Consider the following 14981-nt stretch of genomic DNA (forward strand, 5'->3'; position numbering starts at 1 on the left):
AGAAACAGCATCTGTTGTACTAAAAATGGTAGTTTTATACAAATGTTTTTATCACTTCCTTTTGTAAGACCCGATAGAATTGGAAGCTGTGTTTGCGTTGGCTCTTTCCTTTGACAAAGAGTTAGCAGTAGTTGTCCGTGCCAACCTCTAGAGACTTTCCTTATTGAAACCAAACTGCTTACAGTTAATGTAATAACAACTAGTTTTGCCATGTACTTTTTTTAAGTCTTGGATTTAGTTAGGTGTTTATGAAAGTACAGACAGGGAAGATGAAGAAACCACCCCTAAACATCTCTCAATATATGTGGATGCTTTATTATCTAAGGAGGACTCTTGTCATTCCCATCCTTGGCCTCTCTGAGCAGATTTTGACAACAGAGATAAACAAAGACAAATTTTACTAGGCCACACATTTGCTGTTCACACACAAGCATAGTTTTTTAAAATTTCAGTCTCACTGTGCACATCTCTAAGGCCAGCATGTTGTCCCTGTGACTGATGTGGAGGAGGCTGAGTTCATCCAACTCGTGTTTGCTTCTGTCCTCATGCAGGTGTGAAACCAGACTTCTCTGGAATTAGTGTTTTAAATCACTGCACCTCCTACCAATACCTATTCTTTCCTTTTGAGAGCTCTTGAGGATTCTTCCTCCTCCTTTTCCATGTTTTCCATCCACTCTCCACATGGCTAGTGTTCTCTTAGCTTTGGATACGGTATGTGAACTTTTTGGAAGTGGTACACACGAGTATAGTGGTCTGTTCCCTTTAAGGAATAATGGGATCGAGGAAGTAGCCAAAATCTGTTCTGTGATGTGTTCCTCTTTAAGGGAAACTGGTATTTTCAGTATCAGCAGAAGCAAGGGGTGGGAAGGAGGGTGAGGGGGGAACAGGGAATGGAGCCAAGTACTGTTCAGGTATCTCCCTTCCTAATATGCAGTCGTTTACCTGTTACATTACTCCTAAAGGAGAGGAGAGAAGAAAAGTGCAAATAGCTGGATTGGAGAATTTAATGGGAATGTAGAGTCAAGAAAGGGTTCCCAAATACGGGAACTGGAAACAAAAGGGAAACTTAGTGACCTGGGAACCTGTTTTGGATCATGATACAGATGCAGCTAAGATATCTAAGGACCCTTGAACCAGGGGAAAGGAGTGAGTGAATTCAAGAACTAGAATTCACTCAGAACTAGAATTTCTGTGTCCTTGGAGGACATAGAAAGCTTACACGAATTGTAGGACACTGCCAAGAAGGAGGGCTTTAGAGTTTCTTCCCTAAGTGGGAGGGGGTGCAGGGGGGAGCACAGGAAGGTAAGTATTGTGAGTTCAGGGACTCTTTGGAGAGTCTCCAGGGGTAGTAGTGCTTGCTGTCTCAGAGGGAGCTAGTGACAAATATGGGAGACTAGGAGCTGAAGCTGTCTGGTGCTCTGAAAAAGACTCATTTTCTAGTAAGACTCCCCCATCTTTTTTCCCTTCTTTGCCCTTTAACACACATACACTTGTCTGTTCCCAAAGCCTCTCTACATTTTATCCAGAATGTCTGCTTTCAACCTAAATTAGCAGCTTCTGACTTTAAGGCCCCTGCTACATGTTATATATATTACAGAATTAACTAGTTAATTCACATTCAAAGTAATTATCACATGATAAAAATGACTATTTAGGTATAAAAAGAGCCAACCCACTATAAAGCTAGCATTTGAAGATGTCTAAGAACTCTTACTGCTGGTTTCTCTCCAGCTTAAATTTGAACATGTAGCAGGGCCCTATAGACTGCCCCTGCCAAACTCCATCTTCCCATTATTTTCACCCAGGCAGATGTCCAGCAGTCAGATTAGAACATGATTTCACTCGGAGTCCATAAACACTGAGGCCTGTTAAGACCTAAAATATGCCGGCAGAAAAAAGCAGAACTATGTGGTACTTGTATCTTCCTCTTAAAAAAAAGTTCAAGAGCCAGTCAAGTTTAGAAACTGGTGATACAGTCTTTCGGATACAAGCTAGTGAAACATCACTGTTGCCTGTAAAATAACTGCAAGCATTTAGTCTCCTAAACTAGGTCTGCTCTGATGCTGTCATTCATGGGCTATTGGGTGGTAGTCTGTGTATGGAGAGCTACACAGTCACATAGTGTTAGCATTCCTTCTCCTCTGCAGCTTGTTAGTGGAGCTTGAAATAGCAGGAGACCAGTCTAGAGCCTCATGCTAAAGGTTAGGTCAATTTTACAAAGATACTTAGGCAAGAGATTAGGTACCTGACCTCTTTAAGCTCTGCAAGAAGCCTGTACCCATCTGTAGGTTCCTAAATAACTGTAATTGCATCCCACAGTTCCAAAAGGGAGAGAGGAGATGATGCAGGGGGTGAATCCAGAATCATTGTTGGGGCTGCAGTTCTACCAATACTGGATGAGATATGTACAAACAAGAAGGGAATGAAGAAGGTAGGCAATGCACCCTGGAAATGGTGGGGGAGGGAAAACAATAAGGTGGCCTGGAAACAGGAGGAGAAAAGGAAGCAAGTAACAGTAAAGTATGTGCATAGGGGGAGAATGATAAGGCTGCAGAGAATGGGGAGGAAAATGGGATCAAACAGTAGGGAGTCATACGTTAGGAGGCTATATAGCCACAGGAGCCAGTGACATGCAGCTCCTTATTCTATTGGGTGAGCGCAGAATAAGCAAAAGTAGAGTATACAATATGAATATCTTTTTAAAAAAAATCCTGATTGTTACAGATGGTTCAAATGTAATAGTTCTCCATATAAACAGCGGGTTGTAGTGTTCAGAGGTAAAATGCCATGAAAGGCCGCATAATATGAAACGAGTGCAGGTGGGCCCTATGTAGTCCACACTGTGCACAAGTGTGGGACACACAAATTAAGTTTTGAAATCCTCTTTGCCTTTGTGCATAGTAAATCACTATGACAGTGTCACAAAGAAAATAGTTGAATGTAGGTACATAGCACTTTCCTTGCCATTGAAGACTTGTATGTAAGCATGTAATGTGAATCAGGATGCCATTGCAGGTGCAAAGCTAATGACACCATAAGAGGAAGCATTCTGGAAACAAACCAAATTTCTGTGTTGTTACGACTTTTTAGATTTTCCTTTTCCTATATTTTGAACTACAGGAAAAAACAAAATAAAGCAAGAAACCACACACACAAACCAGTCAAAACACAGTCTGCAGCATGCCTTCCCTTATAAAGAACTGTAATTCTTAAAAAAAATTACCCTCAGAGCTTGGTCTGTATTAAATTTAATGACACAGGTATATATTTTTTTTAAACAAACACTGGTGTTTGCAACTTATTTTTGATTCCTTTATTTTGGACTTGTTGCTGAAAGGCATATACCACAGGAAGAAAATATTGCCTGAAAAAATATTTTCAGTTTATGGTAAAATCCATCTCAAATCTTTGTTTGCATTGTGGTTCTGGAAAGGGATTTCAGGTCAGGCTAAGTTAAGAAACATCATGCTAATGATTTCGTTTGTGAGAAAATGTTAAATTTATTGTGTGACGATAAGCGTGTCTGTGCCATTGAGTCCAGAGGTGATTCTAAGAGGTGGCTGGCAGGAGAGCAGTGACAAAACATCCATGGTCCTAGTATACCCCTTAGCAAAGAGGATGAAAGTTGACAGGATTGAAGGATCCAAACAGAGGTGGGCTGTTCATTTCTGGCTTGCCTTCATTTCCTTCTGAAACCCATCATCACATACTCTTCCATGAAAGGATGCCCTGCAGAATTCATGCATTCTGCTTCGTGCTCTGCCTCTTTCTTGCACAGTGGGATCTCATTAATTCTGCTGCCAGGTGGTCTGCACCTGCGGAGGAAGTGGTAGAATTTGCTCATCATTGCAAAGAAATAGTACCCCTTTTGAGAATACTTGACACTTACTGCTTATCACATTTACCCTTCTTGTACCTAATGGGCCAAATCCAGAGGTAATGTGTGCTATGATCCTTATTTACTTTTTTTTAGGTTTTCTTTCCTACATCAAGCATGTCCCTTTAAGATGCTAATTTAGTTATATTTCTTAATCAGAAAGGCCTGATGCAGTTGCTGGAAAATAAATCTTACAAAGAAATCTGTGTATCATATGAGGTACCTACTAAAATGGGAGAGGCTATAAATACAGATTTTTCTTCTCCTTTTGTCATTAAGGCAGTCTTTTTATTTATTGGCCTTTTGGGTCTTAATTATTAAAGACCAGGAGGCAACTGGTTTACTTATTTAGTGTGGTGGTGAAAGCATAAAATAGCAACTATGAGTAGCTGATATAAGAATACGAGATTCCCTGATGAGTTTGAAAATACTGAATTAAATCAAATTGCTTACAAATATTTTACAAGCCTTAAAAACAGATGTGACCAAAATTATGAGCAAAAATGTGATACTTTTTTTTTAAATACCTACAGATATTGATGATGTCCGGAAGCACAAGCCAGGTTATCTTGAAGCTACAGTTGACTGGTTCCGATTATATAAGGTCCCAGACGGGAAACCGGAAAATCAGTTTGCTTTTAATGGAGAGTTTAAGGACAAGGTGACTTAAAGATGCATCTTGGTAGCCTTTGTGTTTTATGAATGATATATCATAGAATGTTTGGAGTTGCCTACCAGGAAGTGAGAATACTGTACATGGAGTCCATAATGGAATAATGCTGTGTCAGTGCTCTTTAAATACAGTAGGGATTTATCATCAAACTTTGTAACTGTATTTGCTTACTTTTTTCTTATTTTTGCAAGATAAGAGCAAACAGGGAGAATTTTGAAAAGCTCTATCTTCTATAAATGTAGGTGACTAAGCAATGTTGCAAATTTCATTATAACCCAAGGAAATATTTTTTAAACACGTGTAAAACATTAAGTTACACTGTAAGGGCTTGTATACACGCATATTATTTTGGAGGATTGGAACCATATTTTTCATTATTGTTGTCATAGTAAACAAGATGGTGAATACATTTTTTCTTTTAAATCTAGGCTGTTATTTTTTCTTGACATATTTGCAAGGCTGTATATTTCAAAAGAAATATGTTACATGTTTTTTCATACTTGGTAGCTGCCCAAAGTTTAATTTATTTATTTTTTGTTAATTTTGAGTAAAAATATTTCAGCATTTTTTTTTACTTGAAGGCTGAAAAAATATTCCTGTTTTTAGGGGGGGAAGTTCCCATGAGTTAACTCTTTGTTTTTAAAATGGCCAGTATTTGAAAGGATGACAAGCTGGGAAATAGTACACTCTAAAGATGCTGCATGAACTTTTCCAGAAGAAATATGGTTTTACTTGATATTTTAAAAATTACTTGTCTTATTAGACTTAATTTTGGAAAATTCTAGCTCTTAGTTTTCATGTGTTTTTTACTACAGACAAATAATAGAGCAATACTTCTGTTGCAAAGAACTCAGACAAACCACAGCAGGTCAAAATGTTTTTATGGTATAAATTCCTATTTGAAATCGCTGGCTTTACCTTGTGCATCATGTTTGCACACCTCTCATCACTGGCATTGTGTAGCACCCATGAAAGGATCTCAAGGCACCTGAGGGTGGGCACCCTGGTTAAGAATCACAGTTGTAGAATTTTTTGGCTAAGAATTATATACACTGGCCTCTATGTAAGTTGGTTAGTTTAGTTTTGCAACAAGCTATGTAGCTCTAAAATTCCTTTAACTGATACAGACAACTTCCCAGGTTCCTGTGGTTAAAACGTCTCCTTCTCCTGTTCTTCTCACTAAAAATATATTTTAGCTTAGTGAATATGTTTAGAGAGCTGCAAGGCTCAATCAAAAGTTCTACTCCAAGCTCTCCCGTTGACTGCCCTTCTGAATATTCTGCATTTTGCTGTTCTTACCTGGTGAGTCATGAACAGAGCTGTGGCCAAAATTACTGGGGACCAGGGTTATAATATTCCCTAAATACCTTAGCCTACACACAGTATTTTGAAGCAGCATGGATACTTCAGGCAGTCAAGTGGGGAAGTGGCAATTTAATGCTAAACATGCAACCTTAACTCTGACCTTTTTATGCATACATTACAAAACAGTCTTTCATTACAGGCTCATGTATTATTTCTCATGTGACATGCAGCATTTCTTCTACTGTAGGCCCACATGTAGCATCCAGAACTTTAAAAAAATTTTGTAGATGCACACAGATTCCATTTTTTTCATAGATTCTCCTGATTGTTTCTAGCTGCTTATCAAAAAAAGGAATTTGGATATAATTGATGGGTAGTGAGGATTATTTTCTGCTGTTGCGATGTATTATTTTAGGAGTCTCCTCTGAGGCCTCATTAAAGTTCTGGAAGTTGTAGCATATGAAATTGCATTTTTAATAAACTAGTTCTTTGGGATTTTTAAAAATTTAATATCCTTTTAAATCATAAAACTTTTTTTCTTGATATAAACTAGGAGTTTGCTATTGAAATTATTAAATCTACCCATGAATACTGGAAAGCTTTGCTTCATAAAAAGGCGGATGGAGGTGCTATAAAATGGTAAGTATCCAGTATAAACTATCTTGGTTTATACTGTTTTCATTCTGATGGTATCCTCTATGTAGCATCTGTGAATGAACACTTAGATTTTTGTTTTGAAGTGACAGTTGCATTTTTGTTTTTGCAGAACTCAAATGCATAATTGTTTGTATAGTAACCACATAAAAAAGATATTGATTACAGAAGTTCTGTGAATGAGTTATAACGTAACTTTAGTGATAGTGTCAAAAAACTTTTTGTGGTCTGTTTGTGTTTTAGTTTCTGCAAAATACTAATAATTTTGAATTACTTTTAATGTATGTTTCATAAATTTGCATTAATCTCGGTGTAATTGCTGAGTACATTGCTAAAAAGACCTTTGTTCACTTTAAGTAAAAAGATAATTGGCATAGTGATAGCCATTTCTAATTATATAAAGCTGTACAGTGAAATTAACAAAAAACAATTTAAAAACAAGGAATTTAGTTACAAAAACCAAGGAAATATATACTGTATTTACTCAAAAATAAGACAGGTTTTTCCCCTAAATCAGCAAGGCAGAGAAACGCCCCTCATCTTACATTTGCATACAAGGGAACCACATTAAATACATTCTCTGTCTTTGAACTGCTGCTAAAAGGAGCGTGTACTCAGTAATGGGAACCAACTATGAAGTTAATTAAATGTACCCAGTGCTGAGCATGACTATAAAGTATATGACCTATACTGGGCAAACATGCCGATGGGAACCTACCACAAGGATAGGTTAGTGCAGCCTATATGAATAAGCCATATGGTACTGTCCATTTAGCACAGTCTCCCTTAGTGCCAAGCCTTTTCCAAGTCATGGTGAGCTACTACACTGCATACATTGCTAATTCTCCATCACTCCCACAGCTAAGCTGTGCCTTTTCTTTCACATTTCCAATGATTCCTGTTTCTTCACTAGCTTGAAATGTGTGTCAGACCTCATCAAATGGAGCCTCAAAGTTTACCCAGAATCCCTCTGTCAGGCCATCTCTCAGCTTGTCACATATGATTAGTGTGGCTCTGCCCTCCATGAGGTGAAACCAGACTAGATTGTCCTGCACCTCATCTGCATATAAAGTTTTGGAGGAACCGAGGACTCATGACAAGAATACCTGGTGCTAGTCATGAGGTGGGAGCTAATTAACACATGGATCCTTTGTGGAGGCTTTTTGGAGTACACACACATAATAAAAAGTGCTAAGCTGGGGCGTCACCATGACTTGAGATCCTGTTGACTGGTGAGCCCCATCCCAATGTACTATATAGTAAATCATGAGCTTTTTGCCTTTAGATTATGCATAGTTGTACTTACCTGGCAGGGGAGACACCATGATCTGGAAGGTACTTACCTGGCAGGGGAGACACCATGATCTGGAAGGTGGTTTTCCCAGGGTAATTGTCTCTGATATGTCCTCCATAGGAGGTCTATATTGAACAGATTCTTTTTGATATTGGTTGGTGGACCTGGAGCGTGCTTCATCCACTCCATGCATTGACCTGGTATTGCAGTGCTTCCAGGACCGGTGCAAAAAAAAACAAAAAAAAAAACAACTTATCTGGCAGGGCAGGGGAAGCAGCGTGACCACGTAGGCGAGCTCCCCAGGGTAATTGTCTCTGATATGTCCTCCGTAGGAGGTCTATATTGAGCAGATTCTTTTTGGTATTGGGTGGTGGAACCGGAGCGTGCTCCATCCACTCCATGCATTGACCTGGTATTACAGTGCTTCCAGGACCGGTGCAAAAAAAAACAAAAAAAAAAACAACTTATCTGGCAGGGCAGGGGAAGCAGCGTGACCACGTAGGCGAGCTCCCCAGGGTAATTGTCTCTGATATGTCCTCCGTAGGAGGTCTATATTGAGCAGATTCTTTTTGATATTGGTTGGTGGACCTGGAGCGTGCTCCATCCACTCCATGCATTGACCTGGTATTCCAGTGCTTCCAGGACCGGTGCAAAAAAAAACAAAAAAAAAAACAACTTATCTGGCAGGGCAGGGGAAGCAGCGTGACCACGTAGGCGAGCTCCCCAGGGTAATTGTCTCTGATATGTCCTCCGTAGGAGGTCTATATTGAGCAGATTCTTTTTGGTATTGGGTGGTGGAACCGGAGCGTGCTCCATCCACTCCATGCATTGACCTGGTATTGCAGTGCTTCCAGGACCGGTGCAAAAAAACAGAAAAAAAACAAAAACCAAAAAAAAAACACTTATCTGGCAGGGGAAGCAGCGTGACCACGTAGGCGAGCTCCCCAGGGCAGGTGATTGTCTCTGATATGTCCTCCATAGGAGGTCTATATTGAGCAGATTCTTTTTGGTATTGGGTGGTGGAACTGGAGCGTGCTCCATCCACTCCATGCATTGACCTGGTATTGCAGTGCTTCCAGGACCGGTGCAAAAAAACAGAAAAAAAAACAAAAACAAAACTTTATATAAATAGGTGCCAAACTGCTGCTGCTTAATGTATTCATGGAGTATCTGTGCTAAAACCTGCAGCAGTTTCAAGAAAGATAAAATAGATAATTTCTGAGTGAACTTTAAGTCAATGGGTACTACGTGCAAATTGCTACAGCTAAGTTTATTTCAAGGTCATTTTTTTTTCAAATTTGTTCCCTACTTCCATGTGTTCTGGGAGAGCAGGGTCTGATAGTAAGGGAGGGGAAAGAAGTTAGGGTGCGGGAGGATGGAGGGCAAAGGGACTACCTGACTCCCCAGATTTCTTTTCCCTGCTGTAGCAATGAGAGGGGGACAAATGGAAGACGAACCTCTAACAATTAGATTCTTTACGTGGAAAATTATATCACAATTATAAATTTTCCATAAATAGAATCTATTTGTTATGGGGGTTGTCATACAATCACGGTCATATTATATTTGAATAAATATAGTATTACTCACATCTCTTATTCTGTCATTAAACTCCCATTGTGTACTTATGATCAGCTGCTGTTCTGAAATGTCAACAAGCTGTTGCATAGATTCATACCTTTGAAATCCTTATTTTTCTGTACTCAAAATATTTTTTGGTTTGGGAATATGTCTGAGAGGGTCTCTATGACATAGTTCTAACAAATCATCTGCCCATTATTTATTCATTATCTTTAGTACTGTTATTATGTGCAGATGTTTCAATAATACCTCAGGTCTTTACTTGCATGTAGTAGGTGCCTGTTCATCTATACTGTAAAACAGTTCCTACTGCAAAGAGCTTATTGGCTAATTTAAGGATGGCCTTTTTAAGTATTACCTCCCTTTTAGGGACAGGGTGACTGAGCTGCCTAAAGTCACACTGAAAGTCTATGACAGAGCCTGGAAATTAACCCAGTTCTTCCAGCCTCTGCCCTTCCTACCCTACCCTTGTATAGGCCTCCCTTAAGAGGAAGCTGGGCTTAATTTTGTCTGGAGGTGATTTCCTTAAGAGTTGGTCATTATCCAGATGTGATCCTTGTTAAGTGACATTTTTTTTCACAATGGGAGTTTTGTTTAACATCCTTTGTTTAAATACAGACTAAAAAATTGGTAAAACTAAAAACAAAAGCAAACAAAAAAGATTTATTGCTTTTTTATAATAGGTTGACTCTGTAGCTATATCTGATGGTTTACATTGCAAATGCACGCCTCCCATTAACTTTGTAAAGAAAACTCAAGTGGAAAGGTGTAGTGTACAGCTCAGCGTAACTGTGTTATTGCTTATTGGTCCATACTTTGACTTAAAGCAATGGGCATCAAACCAGTATGCAATCAACCCTTTATAATACCATATTTACTCAATTCCAGAGCAAGGGTAAGTGGTGGGTGTGGGAGGGTGTCTTAAGGGAGAGAAGTTGCAGGGACAGGGGTTCAAGGCTGCAGGGGGGCAGAAGATGGAGGGGGGGGCAGGCGCAAGGATAAGCGGGTGGGGGGACAGGGCAGGGGACAAGCTGCATCCTCTCTTTCCCACTGCCTCCACACTACCTGCACCCTGCCCCCTTCTTGCCTTCTACTGTTTTCTCACTGCCTGCCCCCTTATTGCTTTCCCCACCACTTAATCCCCATAGCCCGGTCCCCTTCTACTGCTTCCCTGCTGCAGTGGTGGTGGGGATGAATTTAAGACAATCATCCAATAATTAAATTCTGTACATGGAAAATGATAAAATTTATAAAATTTCCATGTATAGAATCTAATTATGGGGAGGGTCATCATAAATTCATGGTTGTCTTGGTTTTGGGTAAATACAGTATGCTAAATGTCCCGCTATTAAATAAAATCAACACAATAAAACAGAATGAAAGCATAGGCATAATGAATTGTTCAGCTCTTTGCCAGGACGTTGCATGGGATATACCCAGTCCTATGATGTGGCAGAGGGAGCTGGTACAACATAAATCACGGAGTGCAAAGATTCAGTTGGAATCCATGAAGTGTGGATAGCGGCTGTAGTTTAGGCAAGTATTAAGCAGACGTTGCAGTGGAATACGGGCAGCACTGTACCTATGTATGAGTTTTGGCAGTGCTTTTTTAGTACTGCTTTAACCAAATATGCTGTGCAAAAGCATAGGCAGAAGACCTGTTTAGATACCCATAGTCTTCTCTCACGTTTCCCTGAGAGACCAGACATTCTCTCCCTTCTGTAGGGCTGATTGTACAGCTTTGCTTAGCAGCTGGACAACTTGGTAGCTGTACTGTTGCACTATGAGAATACAAGATGGTATCCTGGCTCACTTTAATCATTTACGGCATCTAAACTACATATTCACATACTTGAAAAATAATTAAAATCACAGCTTCAGCTTGAGGAATTGAATTACATGTAGATGACAGTATATAATTCAGATAAGACCTTAACAGCACAATTCAGTCTCAGTGAAGGATGCGTCTCCATTGAACTTTGGTGGAATATCATCCATTTATACCATCAGAGACCTTGGCCCGTATTTTCTGTCCTGTCTGTGTAAACAGTTTTGTAAGGGCAGAGGCTTGTCCTCTGTCTTCAGTCAAATTTTCTCCTCTGCAGCCAGTATGTTGCACCCTCTGTCCCACAGTTGTCTGTGTGATGTGTCTGTCTCTTTCAAAACTTTGGGATCCTTTAAGGGCAGAAGCAATGTAGAATACTAAACGAATGAAGCAATAGCTATCCACTTCATCTTTGACTGCCTCATTTCTTGGTAGCCAGAAACTGTTGGGTTCTTTGCAGACCACAGTTATCACAGGCATGTTTTAGTTTTTGAATGTTTCCAGTAGTTAATAACCACCTTATTAATTTTATTTTCCAGCACAAATGTTCTGGTGTGTGGCAGTCCCTTTTGTTGCAGCGAAGAGGATGCCAGATTAATTGTACAATCAGTAAGGGCAACAAGCTTTGGATGCAAGTTTTTTATTTTTTTTGAAGTGTAAGGCAAGCAAAGGATCCAGAAATGCGGAATGAAAATAACATGGGCAAACAAGGTCGCTGCATGCTTCAATATAAAAGGAAGAGTACAAAGATTATGGGAGAAATGTTACCATTATAATATAAACCTTTTCACTGCAGTGTTCGAATTGTGTTTTCTGGCAGGTTCATTACCGTTTCGCTGATTTTTTTCTATGGTGCTGTTTCTTTTGATACTGAATAGCAAGATGGACTGCTATTTGTATCTTAGCCTGCTGTCTTCCCAGTCTGCCCTGTTGCCATGAGTTACCACCCAGTGCTAAAACTCATTGACTAGCCTGACTGTACTCCCATAATCACTAAGGGGATCCTTTGTTTGCCTACTTGCATAATTAAATAGATCGCTGTACAAGAAAGGGGGAAGTGCTTTTTTATTCATGCTTTTTTAAAGAATGGCTGTCTTATTCTGCAAATTAATGTAAGATTCAAACACAGAGGTTCCCTATTTGAACTAGAAGAATGTCTTGCAGGTTTGATGTTACCATGTGCAAAAGCCATTAGAGGAGAATTTATTCCATGTAAATAGTTTGTTTTTGAGACTAGAACCAAACCAGAGAAAAGGAAATATGAAGTGCCTAATTTTTTAAGTACACTTTTGCTGACACTTGTTTGTGCTGTTGCCATGGCTGCAGGAACACATTGAGTATTTTACACATGCACACAGCTGTGTAGGTGGCTGGCTAGTCATTAATGCATTCACTTGCCTCATTTTCACAATTAATGGCAATTGTGCAAGTGCAGGTGTCAGATGAGACCTTGGGCTTCTTTAAATACTCTCCTTTGTACTTTCAGCAGCTTCTTCCTCAGCTAACTCTATCTTTATTATTACTGTTCACTTTGAAGAAACAGGCTTAAATCATCAATGGCTTATACCAGTAATGAGATATCAATGAAGCATAAACTAGTGTCCTTGTATTATATTGAGGTTCTGTTCAAATACTCCTATTTTGTTCGGCTACTGTGGTCTAACAGATTTTCCTGTAATGGGGGTCCGTGGTAAGGCACCTGAGATAAGCAATTAAAAATTAAATCAGTGTTATCTGAGGATTAAATATAACAAGGTGCCAGTTTGTTATATGGCTGTGTTTCCCCTATAGTCTATGGGAAACACAACATGGAACTTAGTTTTTGTGCATCTAAAATTAAACTAATATCATCTTAGGAATTTTGTATACCAAGTAAATAAACCTTTGTTACTCACAAGAAAGTAAGCTAAAACTTAAAGACATTTCAGAATCCAACTTTTTGCTAATCTGTTTGGTTACTTTTTGCATTCCAGATTTGAGTGTTTAGATGTATTTTAGTGCATGTTAATTAGCAGGATTGTAAATTTTAGTGCAGACACTAAAGGAATGTTTATTTTAGTACTTACATGATTAATCCCTAGTCGTGTTTGCTGATAGTCACGTTTAACCATGGGAACATGTGGGTCCTATGTGTCCGAGAAACTACAGTAATTTTTATTAACACATATTTAAAGTACAACTAGAAATTCAGGTTGTGACGCACACTGATTTTGGACTTGAAAGACTGAGATCTTTTATATGATACTGTTTGAATTTGAAAGATTCCAGGAAAATATTTGTTTAAAAATAACTCATTCTAGGTTTGGTTATTTGTTTTTACATTTCACTGAAAATCCTTCTCCTGGTTTTAAGATTTGTAAAACCTGGTGATTTCAAAAGCTACAATTTGAATTGGCTTTCCATCATAGTATCGTTATCAGTAATTTTTCCTATTCTCATTTTTATCTTTCTTTTTATTGCAGGCTCTCACTATTTCTTTATGGAATTTCATTCTGTCAGAATAACCTAAAACTTTCCACAGATCCTGTTTCTTTGAATTTCTTTTTCTTTTAACATTTTTGTTTATCTAGGCTAGATCAGTTATTCCATGTGTATTTATCCCTAAGTAAAATTCACAGTATATTTTAAGTAGTATTTTTAATGTGCACAATTTCTAATCAAATACAACTTGAAATTTAAAAACAGTATTGCTTTTAAGACTCTAGAAAGAAAAAATGGAATTCTAGATGTGACGCAGGTACTGTTTTCCAGTGTGCTCCGTGGCCTAATTAATTTCTCAACCATTCAGCTCTGGCAAGTTGAAACTTTATTTAGGGGTTGGCTGCAAAATCTTAATGTCTGTAGTGTTTCAAGCATTAGCTACGTGTACCTGATAATTTTTTAAAAAGTTAGAACTGCAAAGAATCATTTTCCTTATTATTTTTCTTTCTTTTCATTTGCTTCCAGATAGGAACACAGATACTATATGATAGAGTGGAGGGGATCTCAACCCCCAGCCTGCAGGCTATATCCAATCTCCAGGGTTGTGTCCTGCAGTGCGCGGGGCTCCCCATAGGTCTGAAAATTTAGCTGCAGTAGAGAAGTGGTGGCGCTACTCCCCTTCTGACAAATTTTCAGATCTTTGGGGAGCCCTGTGGGCTAGACAGTGTGGCCCTGGGTGCTAGATTAGCCACATGGGGCCAGGTAGGGGTGGCATGAAGCTTGATCCCAGTTTATGGGGCCCCACCGCCCAATCTTGGCATGTGGGGCCAGGTAGGGATGACATGGGACCTCAGGGCCCAATCCTGGCACATAGGGCTGTGAAGGGTTGGCATCCCAGGGCCCGATTTGGTGTGTGGAGACAGCCCCTCAAGGACCAGTCCTAGGATATGGGGCCATGTGTGGGAGATATGGGTCCTAAGACTTGATTCAGGCACATAGTGCTGGATGGTGAGATGGGCCCCAAGGCCCAGTCCAGCACAAGGGGCCAGATTCCAGAACTCAGGGCTGAGCAGGGGCAGCCGGGGGCTGTAGAGCCTGAGTCAGTGCCAAGGCTTTGTGGGGTCCATTCCTGGCACACAGGGTCCTCCTATCCATCCTGTGAACTGGCCCTGACACACGTATCTGGCTCCTAGGGCCAGTAGCTTGAGCGTCACTGATGCAGTGGAATCTTGACTTAGAGGTCGAATGAGTTGTGCTTCAGAAGAACTTGTCATATTGAGTTCACTCTCCCTTTCAGCACCTACTCTCTGCCCCTTTGTGGCACAGGATACTTGGCAAGGTGGACCTATGG

At 39.6% G+C, this 14981-nt stretch overlaps 1 protein-coding gene and 2 pseudogenes across 2 annotated transcripts in view; all 3 read left to right on the top strand.

Annotated features, from left to right (window-relative positions):
* Nucleotides 1-14981, top strand: part of PPA2 (inorganic pyrophosphatase 2) — a 60298-nt gene that overhangs the window by 34858 nt on the left and 10459 nt on the right. The window contains exons 8-10 of one of the 2 annotated variants that reach the window (XM_090036766.1): nt 4411-4538; nt 6409-6494; nt 11749-11818. In XM_090036766.1, the coding sequence (XP_089892892.1) occupies nt 4411-4538; nt 6409-6494; nt 11749-11818 (284 nt within the window). The remainder of the gene's footprint in view (nt 1-4410; nt 4539-6408; nt 6495-11748; nt 11819-14981) is intronic. The other variant, XM_090036767.1, reaches the window with a different exon arrangement.
* Nucleotides 8545-8673, top strand: LOC149870744 (U2 spliceosomal RNA; annotated as a pseudogene).
* On the top strand, nt 8740-8898 carry LOC149870745 (U2 spliceosomal RNA; annotated as a pseudogene).

This window comes from Crocodylus siamensis, chromosome 2 (genome assembly GCF_052110815.1).
Source record: "Crocodylus siamensis isolate JL-2025a chromosome 2, ASM5211081v1, whole genome shotgun sequence".
NCBI classification, from domain to species: domain Eukaryota; kingdom Metazoa; phylum Chordata; order Crocodylia; family Crocodylidae; genus Crocodylus; species Crocodylus siamensis.